Genomic DNA, 20198 nt, shown 5'->3' with positions numbered 1-20198 from the left:
ACTAATTCTCCAGACTCAGTTTTCAGATTGGCTGAAGTCTTGTAATGTTATCGAGTTCGTCCTAAATGAAAACAGTGCCAATACATCCATTATGACTGCTACAGTGGCTTATTTGATAGTTTAAAATGTCAGATGGGCTTATTAATTAAAAAGAAATGGTCATGATTACCTGGAATTAAATTTCAGCTAGAATGTGTCAGTCCCTTTGAAGGACTTTTGTTGAGCTTTGGTGCATGTTGCTTGCCTTGAGCATATACCAAGTTGGCATAATGACAAATGCACAAAGAAGCATATGGGGATTGATTGGCTGATATTGTTTCACAAAAGCAGTGTATGGGAAAGGGGAAAACAACACTCCTGAACTCCTGTCTCAGAATAACAATTATAAATGGGATAGTTGTTCAGACACGTATTAAAATCCTGATATGGTAAAGGTAGGCTGATATTTGTTCAATTGTCATTAGCAAAGTAATACTTATTAATTTTTTTTCTCAGCAACTTGTCCCCCAGTTTGGTTATGCGCAAGATCTAAACAAGCAAGCATACGCTGCTCCTCGTATGCCAGCAGGGGGTAACACCTCACAAGCAGCCATGTCTATGTATCAGAGTTCAGGCGTAAGACAAGTAAGTAGTCAGTTTTACAAAGAGATGGTGGTCTTCATCTGTTTATGTAATAATCTTTGTCGTATTTATTCTAGCCTGAGAGACATACATTTTTTAAGATGCTTTCTGTCGGCATAGGTTTAAACATAAAGCTTTGCATTTAGCTAAGTTTGTACACTCTGGCATGTTGTGAACCTGATTGATGGATTTCTTCTGGATGGTACTGCTCATCACATGCAAAAGGAGGTCACAACTGTTATGTTTGACTAATCATTTGAAGTTCTTGCATTTTCATAGTTTCTTAAACACTTGAAAGTTCAGCCATGAAATTGTTTTATTTGAGAAAAACTATTGCCCTTGTGGAAATGTAGATTACAGTGACCTATTTCTCTTCCTTCAGTGACATTGCAAGGTGTATGTTGCTGCACCTTCTCTGGTAGCATAGCTCTGTACACATAACAGCATCTGGCATCCAACAATAACCATAGGGTGGTTATGGTGTCACAAAAAATTGCTGTGATTTACGGTTTATGAACCCAGCACACATGCTGCAAGTAATTTCCTAGATGGAGGATATGAAATTAAAAGACCCATAATTCTTTGATAAATTTTTTTAGATGAATATGAGAGGTGAACTTTATACAATATTGAGTGATTTCCCAGGTTTTTACCCAGAATTGCTTCTGTTACGGTCTTTCATCTAATGTCCGGCCATCTGTTAGAACTAGTTTGTTGTCACTACTCCGCTTACCCTATTTGGAGGATTACCATGACAATTTTTACATGCATTAGTCCCATGTTCTAATTGGCCTTGAATGAAAATGGTGCAACAGCAACCATCTTGAAAATCTTGTTATTGCTGCACTTTGATGATTATATAACATCATGATTTTCAGACTTCTCCTGGTCCTCAGACCTGCCAACCTGTACGATTGTGTCGCAGATTTCTTGGAAATGACTCTTAAAATACGGGTATATGGAATAAGAGCACAAATTACGGAAATATGGTTGTGTTATAATCTGGATACTGGCTTGTCCATGTATGATTTGGATCCATGTCTTATATAGATGCTGTTGTTGTAGGCTTTAATGCCATTTTTCAGCACATGATAGGCTATACATGGCGGCCAGTATTAATGGTGGAGGAAGAACCCGGGAAAACCCCAGAAAGAACCCCCCGACCCACGAGAAGCTACTGGCAAGATTTCTCACATTGCACATTGGCCGAATCTGAGACTCGAACCCACACAGACAGGTGAGATGGCAGCGATCCGTAACAGAAAGCGCTTTAGACCACTCGGTGCCCTAGAACCTCTGATGCTTTAAACTGTGTATATTTTTATGTAAATTTTGCATGATCACGCTGTTCCTTATTTTTATTAAATGGCAATCAAGATGAAAGGGACATTAAACCTAGTAGTTTTAATAGTACAGAAGAAAGGGAATATGCAGATTCTTGGAAGTTATGAAGGGCAACAGCTACATTTAGTGGACATGTGGGTAAGATATTTACTGTCACCACAGCCAACATGAAATTGTTTTAAAGCACTATGTCAGATTTTGAGGTATGAAGAAGCCATTGAGCTCCCAAGAGTTTGGAATTGCAAATTGTGAAACTCTACTGGAGGCAGTGAAGGCTCAAGTAAACCTGACAAACTTTACAGTTGAACACAATGTTTACCATCGCTGCATCTATTTTGAATCACACTTCTAGACTTTTAAATGGACGTTTTCTAGCTTGACAAAAGCAGTACATGATATTTTGTTTCACCTTACTGAAAACGGGTCCAACTTGAAAAACAGTTGACCGCCTTACTGAGAAGGTCTTGCTGGGGTTTGCAGGTCAGGTCTTAAATGAAAATTGTGAAGATCTGACATACAATATGGCCACCATGACAGCCGTTTTGAAAACATTTTGTTGCTGTTCCTAAGTTGAAGTCATATTGACGTGGTTTTAACCAAAAGCCTTTATATAATGTCTGCTTAGAAAAATAAAACTTGTGTAGATCAGATGTTTAACATGGCCTTCATTGTAGCCTCCTGAAAATCTGTTGCTGTTTCTTAGTGAAAAGTTGCATGGACATTTGGTTTTAACCAGAAGACTCCTTATGATGTCTAGTTGGTCTAGATTGAAAATCATGTAGCTCTGATATCAAATATGGCCACCATTGCACCCATTTTGAAAATCTCATCTAAACCTCTTGAGAACAGAAAGTCATATGAACACGTTGTTTCTACCAAATGATTTATATTGATGTCTTGTTGGTTCTAAATGAAAATGACAGTCTGACAATATGCCCACCACAGCAGCTAATTTGAAAATCATTAATTGCTGAAGACCATCAGAATGGTCTTGAGCTCTGGAAATTTCTCTGTATTTGGAGTGCAAGACCCAATGAGGGACACTTGTTACAAGTATTGCTCTTAATTTTGCTTAACTAAAACCTCCGTTTGTCACTGTTTTGTGCAAATGGTGTCATTCGTGACCAAATTGTTATGGATTGGTGCCCTAAAATTTGAAATGGGTGCCATACAATTTTTAAATACTCACTAATGCTTTCAATTGTTAGGCTCATAGCTAAGAAAGTTTGACAGATATTTGAAGTACTCAAATAAACAAGATTATTTGCATTGCACCTGGTCTTTTAAAAATGCTTTCAATTGTTAGGCTCGTAGCTAAGAAAGTTTGATAGATTTTTGAAGTACTCAAATAAACAAGGTTACTTGCATTGCACCTGGTCTTTTAAAACATGGTGATAACTGGATTGCCCCAAAAAAAGAAGTTTAATGTGACTGATTTGACATGTTTTTACAATATTATTATAAGCATCTGTTACAGACTTGATTTAAATAACTCCTCTTTTAATGTGTTCTTGAAAATTCAAGTAGAATATATTTTCCTGCCAGTCATTGATGATATTACCCTTTCAGATATACATATAGAACATCTGAATTCCTAGTTGCTGAGACTGGATAATAATTTTTGCATTATTCTATATTTCCACATTGCATATTCATTATGCACATGGTATACACAATTTAATATTTGTTTTTAAGCAGTTTGAGTTCTACTGTATATAAATGTGGTTAGGGTTGAGATCATAAGGTTTTTGTTTTTCCCTTCTCAACTGAAAATGAGACATCCAGCTTTTATGTCTGAAGTCTTCCAGTTCATTTTCGTCATGAGCTGTTAATCTTGGGAGGAAGAAGTATATCCTTGTTTTAAAATGATAGAAAAGTTGCAAGAGCATACAAGAATTTTTTGATTTTAAATTGAGTCTATTCGAATTTGTCTGAACGTTACAATTTGTGGAAAAATTGAACTTGGAGGAACAAAATGACTATACAGAGTAAGACCCCAGTCATTTGAGGAATACTGATGTAGTTTCCGTAGTCTTGGTACTGTATATTTTTTTATGGCCATCAGTTATTTATATATTAAAAAGTCATCGTTAGATTTTGCTTGATTTATCTATTAGAGAATTTTGCTTGATTTTTTTTTTCAGCAGCAATATTACAATCAGTCAAGCATGCATCCATCAGGATACCAAAGAAGGCGACCTCAGCCAAGCCAGGGGTTACAGGCTCAACAACAAATCATGTTCATGCCACCACCTCAGTTCAGCTCTTCTGCATCACAAGTCATCATGCCACTGGTATGAAAACCTCTAGACTGTATAACACAATGTAAATGGACTTGGAGATGAAGTAATATTATTTATTAACATGTCCCCTTGAGTAAATGGTATGGAATATGTCCTTCTTAAGGTGATAGTTGTTGATGGCTTTGGCATCAGACATACCTTAAATATGTATTTAACCATTTCTGCTGACACTTAATGGAATTATCATTTGTGTATCTAGGGCTCCAAGTTCTGAGTAAATTGCTTGAAATTTTGACCAAAAGTTCTAATTGACAAGTCAATTTTGCAGAACAGTCATCGGCTGGTGACAAAATATAAGGTTCAAACTCATTGATATCTAACCTGAGGGCTTGTATCATGGCTAAAAATTTACCTATCAGTCATGCACTACAAAAAAAAAACTACCATGGAAGACATTTCTCACATGACCTATATAAGAATCAATGCTGATATTTCAATTTGCTTTTCGCAGTGTAATTTGGAGGCCAACTGTTTGTAAATGGCGACTGCATTATTAAGTAGTTAGTCATTCTGCAACCTGTACATTAGACTTGGAGCCCTGATGCCTCAAGATTATGACAGCACATTGTTCACCAGCCATTAGACAACTGCTTGTTATTATTTCTGACTAAACCTGACATGCATGTTCATGTTGGTTCATGTAGAGGTCATTAAATACAATCAATAAATCTGGTATGATTGCTCTTTGAAGAAGTGAAATGGTAATTTGCATGATGCAATCACTTGATTGTGCCTGGATTTACTTGATGAGGGAAAGGCATTAGAATAAAGTTGGCACAAAAAAAGCAATTACACATTAAGCTATGCAACAGTGTATCTATGGGCTAGTAGCTTTAAGACATTATTGAAAATTTGGCCCACAGCTTTCCTGTCAGTGCCATTAGAACAGCACACTGCTATGAGTTTTCTGCCACCCCCCACACATATCCGATTGGCCATCTTATATTGAATAACTCTCATCATTTTTTTTTTATGCTTGCCCCAGCTCATCAATATTTTGAGGACTGTGGAGATTTATTAAGAGATTGCCAGCCAAAGTTAAGACTACCAGATATTTTTGTAAGTGCACAAGTACTTTCAGAAAAAAATATATCTCTCTTGCATTTGAAAGAAGAATTCAAAATGTCCATATTTCTAATGAGTTTCGTACTAAAAGATCTATTTTGGTAAGATTTCCAATTCTTGGACACACTTAAAATACTCAGTGCACGTGCAAGTTGGCAACATTTTTCTTTCAAAAAGTAATTGCATACTTAAAGAAATATATGGCAGCAACTTCCCTTTGGCATGACAATGTATCAATAAAGTTTCAATCTTGAAAATACGAGTGACCTTGGGCAACTATAACATTCCCTGACCAGATGATAAATTAACACAAATTCTGACATTCCGTGTCTCTTAGCTTCTCAGTGGTTGGACTTGGAAAGATGTGGTTGCATGTTGAAGCGGAAAGTTTTCAGACATTGAAATGATGCCTAAACATGTCACTGTAAATGCAGATATTTACCCATTGTAGTACCAAGCTTACCTCTATAAATTTAAAACAAATGATATTTTCTATTAAGAACAGGTAGCAAATTAGGCAATGGTTATCTATAATTGATGCACATCTCCAGTACAGACCCTTGGGCAGTCGCTTAGTTGCATGGTATTTTTAGAAGTCAAGGGAAGAAGTTTTCACACATTTTCTTTTGTGGTTATTGAGTTTTAAACATAATGGGTATACAGTGATCAAACGTACTTAGTAAAATACATTGATCGTCTGAGACCAGACAACTTTGAGTATTAAGCTTAGAAAGCAGTAGCTTTATTGACAAAAAAATAATCAGGAAACTAGACCTAGTTACGTTTGAATTTTATATATTTTGGCAGGTTACCAGATACACAAATCAAAACAAAGTTCATAAAATGATATTTTAGAACTGCAATGACCAATGTCTGGTTGCTTTGAATATGTCCTTTAAAGACCTTTCATCTACGGGACATGCCATGCAAATACCAAATGCAGGGGTTTTATATTGTGAAATGCTGCCTGCAGCTGGTTAATTGTATTGTACATGCAATCGAGTACAAGAATTAGATGAGTGCGTGTTACATGTTTTTCATACAGGCCTCCTGTAGTGTCTGTCTAGGTAATTTTTGATGGATTAACTATGCTGCTGCATACATGCAAAATTTTCTGGAACCAAATCAGGGATATTTGTGTTCAAAATCAGGGAGATTGGGTCCAAATCAGGGAGATTAGCGTAACGACTATTATTCTCACAAGTTTAAGTGTGAAAGTGCAGAGCGTACCTCAGCTAAATAAAATAACTATAATGAATAATAGTTACTGAGCTTTATTAGTTATATGTTATTTTCTTAATCTAAAAAAAAATAATTTAAGAATCTTCACAAGAGTCACTGGTTCAAAAAATAATGACACACTGGAACCTCAAAAACACTCATGTTTTTTTTTTCAACATATGTTGGTTGTCTTTCATCTTGTAGAGAAGCTCCTTTTGCAGCAATACACAAATCATTTGAAGGTCTGAGCTAGCAGCAGGGAGGGCGAACAGACTCTAATTGGTTCACCTGTGTTTTTGCAAATTAAGACCTCCTGGGGATTGCAAAAAATCGTATAAAAAAAATTGTGCGATCGTCGGTGACGTGTTGAGAGCGTCGCCCTCCCTGCTGCTCTGAATTAAAAATTGCTATACCAAATAATGGCACACTCGGAATCCTACACAGCTAGACTAGCTAGAGAGCAAGAACAAGCACTTAAGAAATATATCCCTGTAAAAGAGGACTTTTTAAAAAATGCAATCGCGACAGGAAGCACAAGTTGAGTACGCAGCGGAAACGGAACAGTTGTTTAAACCTATTACCGCGGTTACTGGAGATGTTTTAACTGCTATCAGGGGACCTAAAAAGGAACCAGGTGAGAAACAAGAAAGTCTTATTCAGGTATTAAAAGAAACTGCTGAAAAAATGGCTGCAGCTCAGCCTCAGCTTGAAGGTGCTGTTGGGGAACTTGAAGGTGTTGTTGGAGAACCTGAAAAGAAACAAAAGATAACTGATCCTAGGGAGAGATTTACTGAAGCGGGTTTAGAAGAAATTCGATCTTATAAGTTAGAAATACCCCAGGGTGCGGCTGATTTTGGTAGGTATGCTGCCGAAAGATTTAATACCAAGGGTGATATTTTAAAACCCAAATATATCAAAGTAGCAAGAAGCATGTGGTATGATTGGTTGTATAAAGTAATTCAAGATGATATTGGTCCAATAGACAGAACAAGCGCTAGTTACCTCTATTATTTACAGGGAGCAGCAGATTATATTGCGAAGCAAAAAGAATGGCAAGAGGAAGAGAAAAAACTAGAACAACAGAGAAAGGAACAAAAAAAGAAAGAATGGGAAGTAGTACTGGAAGAAAAAGAAAAAGAGCGAGAACAAAAGAAAAATGAAAAAGAAGAGAGAAAAAAGAAAAAACCTGATATTGTTGTTCCACACACTGATGTTTTTCCTATACCTGAAGAAAAAGAAAAAAGGAAGATTCCTCCTTTCAACTTCCTCAGCCACTGCAGCAAACAGCAAAAACAATTCTGGGGTGATTTACCAAAGAATCCCGCAGAGATGTTTAACGAACGTTCCATAAAATATCTTCCAACACCTTCAAAACCTCATTTAATCAGTATTGCTTTGAATTACCAAGCTCATCTTTATTTAAAACCTGAATATCGTGGAAAAGTAACACGTGAGCAGTGGCCTGCTGCAGTATATTTTACTTCTGAAAATTTACTTATTGACCTAGATAATCCCAAATACTTGAAATTTGTGAAAAAAGTCAAAGAAGAACGACAACGAAGACTACCCAGCACTACTATTGGCAAAGGTCTGGAAAGTATTCCCTGCCCTGATAGTATCTTCAATGACGTTTTGCGGTTAGAAGTTCTCATAGGAGGAAAACGAGCAAGAAATAACTCGCCAGAAATAATTAATGAAGCAGCTGATATCTGTTGGTGATTATTTCAAGGTGGTGTCATGGATGCTGGTATTTACCGAGAACTCGTTGATGATTGCAGAGATTAAACAATAGTAAATAGCATAACATGGTCATATATAACAGACATACACCTGTGCAGATCAGAGCAGTAAACTCACGATTACCAATCTACAGAGCAGCTTACGGAGACGGACTTGGTGATGTAACTCAACGATTATTTGCAGGGTTAGCACCAAAATTGGGTCCTCTTGCAAAACAATTATTGATGAAAGCCATTAATGTTGTTAGTGAAAAAGCTCCTGGTGCAATTGTTAGTGCTGCTGGTAACGTGCTCTCGGCAATCAAAGAAAGACTAGCACGATTAATAAGACAAAAATCAACACCGGTGAAATTACCGAGTACCAAAATTATGCCCGTGGAGGTTAGTAAGGTGATAAATCGAGCTGCAAATCAGAGACTAGCAGCGTTAGAATCTGACGCACAAAAAAATATAACAGCGAATTTAATAGCAGGAAGTGGACTTCATGTTCGACGAAGATAATCACAATTTTGAAAATACACGCAATAGTATAAAATGTTCAAGGGCATATTCGACACAGCATTTAACATGGATGAGCCGGTCGAGCAAGATTACTCAGTGCGCGATTGTGTATTTTATTCCTATGATGCAAAAGAACCAAATAAATGAGGGCGTATCAAACTTCAAGTTCATGATACAAATAGATATTTTCTACCCCATGAGGCTTTTATTGAAGTAGAAGGTAAACTTGTGAAGACGAATGGTAATAACTACGATCCCAATGTCCGAGTTGGTTTTGTCAATAATGGAATTATGGCATTATTTAATAGCGCCACTTACATGATTGATGGAAAAAATGTCGAATCGATTCAAAGTGATGTTGATATTGCTACAACAATAATTGGTCTAGCAAGATACTCTGACCACTACTCAAGATCGGCTGGCCCATCGATGTTGTTTGCTAAGGATATCACCGACAACGCCGACCATATTCAGTATATCAAGTTATTTATGCCAAGGGCTACTGCAGTTGATAATCAGCATGAAGCTGACCACCCAGATCGTGAAGCTAGACCAGGTGCTGATTTTGAAATTATAAAAAGCATTTCCGGGACTTACAACTTAGGATTTGCAACACGCCAAGCAATGTTGTCAGGAGACAGTAGAAATTTTTCGTGTGCGATTCCACTAACCCATATCTTTGGATTTTGCAGAGATTTTAGAAGGGTTATCTTTGGAGTTAAACACACAACCGTGCTTTACAGAAAAGAAAATGATAATGATGCGATCTGGCGAGGAGTTGGTGTTGTTGCTGCTGGTGATGCTGATGCTGCTCTTGCTGGCAAAGTAGAGATAACAAAACTTTCACTGTGGATGCCGGTATTAACTCCCTCGATCACGGAAGAACTGTGATTACTTTCTTTTATGAATCAAGGTGGTAAATCATTGTTATCGTGGTTAACAGTGACCACAGATTCCGCTCAAATTTCTTCCGCGGGTTTGTTTACTTGGCATATAGCATCACAACAGGGTATTTCTGCGCCATGACATATTTTTGTTGGTAAAAACCGGGAAAATAACCAAAAACGATCTCATATGATATTTGACAAACTTGATGTTACTGATATCTCGTTGAGAATAAATGGGCAACAAGAACCATCTGAAGATGTATCACTAAATTTTACACAAAATCATGTAGCGCGTGCGTATCATCGTTGGCTGACGTTCTTGGCGTGTAATACAAATATAGATACTGGGACGCAGATATCACAGCTTGATTTTACAAATCTATATCCAATTTATTACTTCCCATTGGAGCATCTCGATTTATCCAAGCAGTCTGTCGTCGATATATACTTTCGAGCTCATATCGGCGCCCTACCCCAAATCACGGCTGGTCCTCCAGTTGTTTATGATCCCTGCAAAGCAATCGTGGTCATACTCAGTAACAAAGCAATGCTACTTGAAGGTATTAGTGGCCGAATGAGAATCGTTGATGCACCAGTGGAAAACATGTAGTTTTCCGAAAACATGTAGACAATTAGATCAATCGCATTTATTATAAAATGTCATATAGTCACGTTAATGTCACTCTGACTTTTGGTCAGGTAAAGAAATTGCCATCGAAAAATGCAAAAGTATGTGGGGCAGCGATAACACTAAAAAACGATCAAATCTCTGGCGGCGGTCCAAACAGGTTATCGCTGACTAAAACCCAACTAAAACATTTCGATAAAGCGAAGCAAGCAAAAACTGGAGTTCAACTTGATTTCGCTCCAAAAGCTATCAAGGATATGATTAAATCAGGTGGTATATTTCCACTTCTCACAGCAATACCAGCGCTGATAGCTGCTGCTGCCCCAGCTGTCGCTAAAGTAGTTGGAACAGCTGCTGGAATGGCATTAAAGAAGGCAACTGGAAAAGGATACAAAAAAAAGGATGAGGTCTCAGACTTCCAGGAACTCCGCCTTCATGGTACCCAAAACGGTTCTAAAAACACAAAGTGTTTTCACCGATGTCAAATTTTGATTTGCTCGATGCTGCTAAACAATTAAATATAAAAAATTTCAAAGGCGTCTTTATGCAAGATCAATTACCACAACAACCGAATAATCCAGAAACCGGAATTATTAATCTCTATAACAGTAATGGTCCAGGAATTCACTGGGTTGCTTACGCAATCGATCCACGTGGAATTATCTATTTCGATTCGTATGGGTTAGCACCGCCAGTTGAATTCCTGAAATATGTGCACAGAGTACGAAGTGCTCCAACTCCAACCCCAGTTTGGTACTCAATGCTACCAACACAGACACTGACCGATCCACCGATATGTGGTCGTGAAATATTAAATGTTCTCACCGTGATATCAAAATCATCCAAGCCGCCTCATAAAGTCATGCATGAGTATACCGCAGGTCAATTTAAACAGTTTCCTATCAAATAATGGTTGATATTTACGGAAGATCTCTTCTCAACAGAAAATTGAAACTCACTGATATAGATTTATCAAAATATGCAACCAAAGATGAAATCGATAATCTTTTAAGCCTGATCGGGATAGACCCAGATAAGGTTGTTATTTTTCAGGACCGATACGGAAAACTTAAAACCAGCAATATCAAATGGAATAACGTAGTTCGCATGGTTCTTGGAGCTGTCCCAGATAACATTCCTGTGTTAACTGACAGCGGAAAAATCAGAGACTCAAGTATGTCGTTTACAACCATCAGAGATCAAATTGCAGCAAGTGTAACTAATCGCTTAAAAAATACCGGTGACACAATGACAGGTGAACTCAACATGAAATGGAACAAGATAACAGCATTAGTGGCTCCAACATCTCCCGAAGATGCAGTGACAAAAAGATATGTAGACATTAACCACGGCACCATTAACCATAAAATATCCACGTTGCAGAGTGAGCATAGCGATCACATAACTGTTTTTAAAATTTCGTAGAAACTCTCAAAATAGCCTGGACGCAGTCAGAAAAACACTTGAGGATGTTATAAGTGGAATTCCTGATATCGTTAATAAAACTAATCTGATTAAAATTCCATCTGGGGTTGTCCCTGCGCAGATTAAAAACATGGTATACACGCTATCATCCGGAAAAGCAACATGGACCCCGGAAAATAATATCAGATATACCACAGCAGTCACTGGTGTGCACAGACTGTCTGTGTTTTCCAAGGAGGAGTTTGAGATTTTCAAAAATTATCCCTGGCGACATTCCACCAACAGGTTTTCCGGGGTTGTCACTGTAATATAAATAAAGGAACCGAAGAAACACCTGAATTGGTTACTGCATATGATAATAAATGACCCTCTTGACGAAGTCAATGACAGCATCAACAACAACACTGGATGCACAACAATATAGATATGATCAAGTGCGTGAATGGCAATCAGAGTTAAAAACCCTCATCAACAAATACAACCTAAAAGTTAAAAAAATATAAACGACGAGTAGTCATCCTGGACGCGTTAGTGTACTCGGTATCCGCATTAGTTGCATCCACCGGAGTAGTATTATCAGCACTAACACCAGTAACAATTGTTGTAATAATCGTCTCTTCATCAACTGCCATTGCAGGGTTTTTTAATATAATTGCAAAAAAAATATCCTCGTGCATGAGCACAAAATACCAGGATTATGTCATGCAATAAAACACAGCCACAGCCGCATACTCAAAATTATCGCCGCTGATATCATCAAGCATTGATGATACAACACTATCAGATTCCGAATTCGCGTTGATGGTTAAGATATACGAAGACTGCACTCGCCATTTAAAAACAACAAAAATAAATAACGATGGAATTACTTCAACAGATAATCAAAAATACAACCCCGAGAAGAATTTCAATGATAACGGTAATTTCGACTAACCCTGAATTTAGTATTAATTTTCCAACTGCGATTCCCATAAAAGAAATTGCACTAGCACAATTACGAGTATATCACAGTTGGCCCAGTATCAGATCAAAATCGTTTGGTGGATTACCAGCGAATAATTCGTTCGTGTTTGCACATAAAAATAAAGAAGATGGTACTCCCGACTGGGATGTCATTGGGATACCAACTGGGTCTTATCAAATCAAAGAAATCAATGAGGAATTACAGCGTCGGATAAAAAATATTACAGGAAAAGAATCCAAGATAACAATAAATATTCATGAACCAACTATGTCTTCTGCGATTGAAATAGGCACCCCAGACTACGCCGTAGATATATATCCGAGTTCGATCAGAACAGTGTTAGGATGGCCTGAAATCCCACCACCAACACCACCGATACCACCAGAACCGAAAAAGTCTGATTATGTCACGGATAAGACTTCGTATCACGATATGGCACCATTGTACAAGACGGTGATGGATCGTATGAAGCAAGCGAAATTGGATGACAAATTTGTATTTCGCGACAAGGATAATATGATATGGGAGTTTGTTTCTGAAAAACGTCAAGCTGAAGAAGCAGGTATTGAGATTATTTTAAGTCAGATCACTGAGCATTTTAAAATTATTAATCAAGAACATAAAACACAACTGCAACGACCACGGCAAAGTTTCCAAGACCATCTTTTTGAAAACTCACGTAGCGAAATCATTAAACGTGTGGAAGTATTAAATCAGCTTGTATCCGACATAGAATACATTCACCGGTGATTACTTGGAGCAATAATTACCGAGAGGAGTATCTCTAAACAACAATTTTTAACTGCATGCGCGCTGACAGAAGCTACACTGCCAAATTTTAAATTTCCCGGATATAACCCAGATGAACTAAAAAAAATCCGTCAATGATCTCACTGATGAGTTCTTTCCTGACATACTCGCTGCGTGGAGAAAAACACTACCACCAGCAACTATTCTCCGACACAACAATGACACTGAAGGGATAGGCCGGCATGTATCCCTGCGTAAATATAACCCCTGTGGTCGCGGTCAATCTTGTGTGCGATGTCATTGATGGCAGCTACAGCATGGACACAACAAAACAAGTATCAAAACAAGCCCAGCAAGGATTTGTTCTTTATTCATTCACCCTGAAAGACCCACCTGGATATTTGATTGTGCAAGAGCCGATCAATCAGGTTCATCTGCAGTGTTATAATCCACTGTCATCAAGAATAAATTTCAAACTAACAGACCAATCTAACCACCTTCTGGATTTAAGACACGAAACTCTGCATATTAATTTGCTTGTGAAATCTTAAGGATTTTCAATCTTCAAAAATAAATCCTGAAAGTCAGGGTGTTTTACTATCTAAGAAATTTATTTTTTACTGAAAAATTGTCAAATTTCTCATTCTGAAAGGCAGTTACCCCAGCAGGGTCATGAAAATCATCCGTGTTGCTAATTCTGCAGGGTAATTCCCCCTACAGGGTCATGAAAATCATCCGTTCTACTGATTCCAAAAGGCAATTACCCCAGCATGGTCATGAAAAATCATCAAATTTCCATGAAACCTAAAATTTCTTATAATAATAAAATTGATTATCTGACGGATTTTTTTACTGAAAAATCATCCATTTTACTGATTCCGAAAGGCAATTACCCCAGCATGGTCAACAAAATCATCCATTTTACTGATTCCGAAAGGCAATTACCCCAGCATGGTCAACAAAATCATCCATTTTACTGATTCCGAAAGGCAATTATCCCAGCATGGTCATGAAAAATCATCCATTTTCCATGAAACATAAAATTTCTTTTTGATTATCTGACAGGGATTTTTTACTGAAAAATTGTCAATTCCGCAGGGTTAATATACCTCAGAATCATAAAAATCAACCGCTGCATAAATTCAGTAAAAAAAAAAAATATAGCTGTGAAGAATTTTATTCCTGACAGACCCTGATTTCTAGTTAATCAAATGAGTATCATATATGTACCAGCATGTGAAGGTTTTTATTCACGACAAGCAAGCGCTTGAAAAATACATCAAGGAGGTGTTTATGCAATCCCCGGTCTGCACAGTTAATTTGGTTATTGATGTATTCGGTAATGAAGACTTTTTATTAACGCAGGAACAGTTAGATGAACTGCAGCAAAAACGTATTTGTATGATCACATGTAACAGAGATCAGATTTTAAATTACGCACATTCTTGTATTACACTTAGTCAGCTTAAGGAAATAATATTTAACCCTATGGATCAAATTGATCCAAATCCAGATGCAGATGATACAAGTGAAAATAACCTATCGGATTGATGCAGGTCAGATTAATGTGGGTTAAAAAAATGCGGGTAAAATATTTTTTTTCTGTCAGTACGAGACTTCTACTTTTGATTTCATTTCCATGTACCCGACTTCATTTCCCAGTAATTTCATTCTTGATTTCATCAAGTGGATTTAACTCACAATCTGACATAATTTTTTCAGTTGTCTTACACGCGTACCGATTACCTTTCTGACCTTGTACTTTTGGGATAACACTAACCTGATTTTTTCTATTGCACGGGACAGAGAGACAAATTCATCTAGTTGCTGTTCTTGTATTGTGGCTAGTGATTTATACAACAGTTTGCATTCTCTTTATAAATTTATATTGAGCAGGCAAAATATACCGACCTTCCAATGTAGCCTGATATAACGCTTCAAAATCAGACATGATTTTTTCAGGATTTAAGTCATCAGATATATTAATTTTATTTTCTTGTAATTTTTTAATAGCAGCAGTTACTTGGTTGATATTTTCGTAGTTCATATTTATATAATTATCAATTTAAAATAAAAGCTAAACAGTTTCTTGATGAGCGGTTATCAATCATGGGTCTTGCACTGGCCTTTTTCACGAGGTCCTTTCAGACTTTTTGTCCCAAGATTTTATTTTTGGAGACTTTTGTCTTACAGATCGTTTCTTGTCGATTCTCGGCATCCTTCGTGATCGTGGCCACATTCTTTCTGAATGGGACCCATGTGACGTAGAGCTTTCTGCATCCAAGGCAAATGTTTAATTTGGGGGGGGCGTATTCACAGACATACCTCCAGCGAATTCCCTAAGCGAAAGCGAGGTGAAATGTAGAGTATTGAGAAGGCTGTCTGTGTTTTCATGTACATACCACCCCCCTCGTGAAAAAAAAACGTCACCCCATGATTTAACATGAGGAGGAGGATATGTACATGAGGGGCCTTTGCTGTGGCCCCCCCAACCTATATATAAAAGTCAAACTATATCGGCACCGTCGACCTAATTTGTCTGTGTCGAGATTCGATCCGAAGACAGTGAAATGTCACTGGGACGAAAGTCAGCTGAGCTAACCACTGTGCCACCGATCGCAATCTGAAGATATAAGATTTAAAGAACATCATATAGGTAACTTGACAGAGCTTGGCAGCTGAATTCTGTTCTGAGCTAGATTTTAAGTTCTGAACTAGATTTTAAGTTCTGATTTTGTAAAAATAACATTTATTTGCACTGACAATCAAACGCGGAAGTGTTGATACGAAAATAGACTGCTACTAGTGTGTATACAATAAGACGGTTACAATTGGCTGTGATAAACTGTATACAGTTCTGCCGACCGCTGGATAATGCACTTTTACAGGTAAAGATATGTGTTGTGCAATCTCCCTGACAAAATATTTACCTGGACTGACAAATGCAAGGTGAAAATAGACTGCTGCTACAATTGGCTGTGTAAAAAATAACTGTCAATAGTTCTGCTCGCTGATTTACAGGTAATGACCTTGACTCGGGATAACTGCATCATTGACTTTTACACAGTCGCTGCAGAGTTATCTCCATTATCTGCATCTACATAACGAAATGAAATCCAGATATTAAATTTATATGAAAACGTTGATTTGATTTATCTCAACTGCAACACGTTTGACTGATATCTGGTGAATACCGAAATACTTGCTAGCTGCATGCATCAAATGAAATATTTTTTCTTCACCTATGCTTATGTTGCGAGATCTGACAACTGTCCTTGTAACACTGTTAACTTTACCAGTATCTCCTCGTGCAGAATTTTCGCTCTGTGAGATGGCTTGTAAATTTTGAAGAGAGTTATTAAGTCTATTTCTATCTATATGATTGATCACAAGACCATCTTCGATCACTCCATTAAATACCTCAAACACGAAGCGATGACAGAGATAACTTTTATTCCCAGCACTAAACATTAGATAACCAGCATTAGTAACAAAACCAAGTTTTCTTTTCAACCTGCAATTTCTAATTTCACCATCGCGTGACACTTCGTAATATTTGATGATAGGGTGTCGGACAAATTCTTGGTTCATTATAACAGTGTCATTTGTCCAATTTATATTTGTCTGAAAACTTAGTTATATAATCGCGCTCACATCTCAACACATCATTTTTTTTTTTTTGGTTGTTATAATATCGCTTAAGCTCGCGGTATCGCTTACCCCCGCAATTTGCACATAATTGTGTTTTACCTCTGACCCCAACACCACATTGCAAACATGGTATTGGTCCTGAACACCGGATACTTTGGGAATGTTCTCCACAGAATTCTTGTTTGCATGATTTGTTACAGACAGTCACAGATCCTACCTTGAGCCACCTGCAGTGGTTCTTTATATATATATATTTCTTATTGAAATGTTTGCCTTAAATATAATATGGAAGAGTTTGAGAGATTATCTGCAATCAAGCCTAGAAAGGCTTCTAGATTTGATCTTGACAGACTAACCCCTGATTCGTGAAGGTGAGCCCTGACTGATCTGTTTGATATTATCAGAGATGCCAAAGACGAATTTCGTGATGATGGGGCATCTCACGTGTGGTCCACATTCAAAATTATACCTGACACCGAAGGTGTCATTGATGAAGTCATTGATGCTACAATGAGCGATGCACGGGCGAAAACAATTATCGATTACCTCAGTCAGAAATACCTCAGTCAGAAATACCATTTCAGAATAAAGTTTATTGTGCGCTTGGATGATGATACTTGGATTATCCGTGACAAACGTGACCCTGTCCTTGCTGGTGGAAAAACCGCTCTGTTAAGTAAAGATTCGAAACCAGGAATACTGACTGGGATTGACAGACCATATTACACTCGAGTGTATCCTGTAACAGCGGCCATTTATGGAATTTATCCGATAAGAAAACCTAACAAAAATAATCTTGCTCCGATGAGATTTTCATCCTTGACTTTGTCAAGGCTGAATTGTGTAGCCAAGCGAATAATAGAATATTTTAAAAATGCGAAGCATGGAAACGGTTTAACTGATCTGCGATGTGAAAAGATAAACAAATGGGCTGAATCGGTTAAGGACACAGGAGCGTCAATAAACGATGTTGCTGAGTTATCAAGTAAATTAAATTTTCCAATGATAGTAAAAATGTTAACGGGGAGGTTTTATATGAATCAGATAGTAAATCAAGAGGAGCGCCAATTGAAATTATTGACCATAACTCTCACGCTTGGACCAATGCAGCCACAATATTTCCACGAAATCGTGTTGTGAGATATTACTCGTCAGAGAGCTTTTGGAATGGAATATTTGATACTATCAGCCGAATAAGCAAAAACGACCCTGTGTCAGTTTGGTTGTTTAAAAGTATGATCAATTTGTAAGACCTAACGGTGAATTACATCGTAAAGAATCTCTCCACGAAGAAATGAGAAAACTCGCACAGAAATATTCAGAAAATACTGAGCAATTATTATCCAATTGTTTTACAGTCCTGTCAATTGCTGCCCATGCTGCGAGAGAGAAAAATTCATGGAGACCAACACACGCTGAGTTCCTTGAAGATATCCAGAATAGTTGTATCGAATACGGACACGGTGTTTTGTGGAACACCAAGTATAATATCAGTGAGATGATTTCCGTGGACATGACCGCGTGTTATCCTGGAAGTTTTCTTGGGATGGGTGAGTGTGCCGGATATTTTGCGAGGTTTATCATCCTTGTCATGAGATGGTAAGAGTATCAATTAATGGTCCATTACGCGATTTTGATCTGACAGGATTTGCTTGTGTAACGTCATTTGAATTCACTATAAATCTTCATCTGATTTGTTATGTTTGGTTTGGCAGACACTTCTCGGAGAAACGTTGGGCGCCAATAGTGTTATTACGATATATGCTTGACAGTAAAATATTGATATCGTTGACGGTCAGTGAAGCAATTATATCTTACCGAAAACAAACTTCGGTTTGGTTACCAACACCGGAGCATATCAGTCTTGAAGAATGTGCACAAGAATATCCGGACCTGTCCACGGATGTCATTGTTAATATTTTTAAGATTAAACTCAACAACAGTGAAAAAACAGCAAAAGATCTCGGTCGAAGAATAATCGGTAAATTTACTTAAGGTGGTGCATATGATCATAAACGGCATCACTCACGACTGATTATGGATGATGCTGAATTGGATTTTATAATTAATGATGCCACTGCAAGAGATATACTTTGTAATCGGGAAGACGCTTACTTGTCTGACGGAACAAAGTTGGGCACAATTGTTAGTTACATCAAAGGAGAATCACTTCAGTACACCCATTTAAGATCTTCAGTGCTCGCTTATGTTTCTATAAATTTCCTGACACCGCAGTTAGAGTCGCTACGGATTCATTTTATATTGATAAAAAATATTCAGAATTACTGGCTCGTTTCACAAGCAATGACGAATCATGGAGTTCATGGAGAATAAAAAATGAAATGTTACATTGCTATTGTGAATCCGCTGATATTGCAGTTAAAGATAGTTATTGTAAATCAGAATTGTCAAATGCACCAACTGTGTACGATCTAGTATCCAGACACAAAACCGTTTATTTGAACGGGGCGGGTGGATCTGGTAAGACAACTCGAGTGATTGAATTATTTTGACAGAATTCGGATATGATTGTGCTAACACCAACACACAGACTCGCCAGGGAGATGAAACAACAAGGAGTCAGTTCTAGTACTTATCACAGTTTTTCAAATACAGTGATGGTGTGTGGACTTCAGATCGAATGGGGGAGAAATATATTCCAAAAGTTATTATCTGGGATGAAATATGTACGGTACCGTTAGAAACATTAAAAACATTTCAAGATTAGTTATTAACAAAAAATACAGCTGTGATAATGTGTGGCGATCACGGTCATCCACCTCCGTTTGTTGGACCATCTCCACACGATTGGTTGAAGAATTTTGTTGATTATTACGAAGTAGTAACTGATGATCATAGATCTCTCTATGCAGCGTTAAAGGAATTTAAGAAATTAATCAGACTGCAACCGAATAAAATTCAGTGTGAAATTATGCGCGATGTGATTTCAGAAACTTCCTTGAGCGACTTTTGGAAAATGTGGAAACCAAATGATTTGATAGTGGCAAGTAGAAAGATAGAGACACATTTCAGTTATTTCAATTATACAAAGAGAAATTCCCAACACTGTCAGTGCCATTGTGTTATAGACCAGCTGAT

The 20198-nt window shown here is 37.5% G+C and overlaps 1 protein-coding gene across 7 annotated transcripts in view; it reads left to right on the top strand.

The window, feature by feature from the left end:
- LOC149784488 (uncharacterized) overlaps nucleotides 1-14611 on the top strand; it is a 139787-nt gene extending 125176 nt beyond the window's left edge. For 6 of the 7 annotated variants that reach the window (XM_089932575.1, XM_089932570.1, XM_089932573.1 and 3 more), the window contains 3 exons: nucleotides 496-624; nucleotides 4110-4259; nucleotides 7572-14611. In XM_089932575.1, coding sequence (XP_089788701.1) covers nucleotides 559-624; nucleotides 4110-4259; nucleotides 7572-8273 — 918 coding nt within the window. In that variant the 5' untranslated portion in view covers nucleotides 496-558 and the 3' untranslated portion in view covers nucleotides 8274-14611. Of the gene's footprint in view, nucleotides 1-495; nucleotides 625-4109; nucleotides 4260-7571 lie in introns of those variants that run through there. The other variant, XR_016413879.1, reaches the window with a different exon arrangement.
- The last annotated feature ends 5587 nt before the right edge of the window (nucleotides 14612-20198 follow it).

The sequence above is a fragment of the Sinohyriopsis cumingii genome, chromosome 14, assembly GCF_028554795.1.
Source record: "Sinohyriopsis cumingii isolate HCF-2022 chromosome 14, ASM2855479v2, whole genome shotgun sequence".
Lineage (NCBI taxonomy): Eukaryota > Metazoa > Mollusca > Bivalvia > Unionida > Unionidae > Sinohyriopsis > Sinohyriopsis cumingii.
Note: the sequence above shows the minus strand (reverse complement) of the source record. Positions and strands in the feature narration are given on the sequence as shown.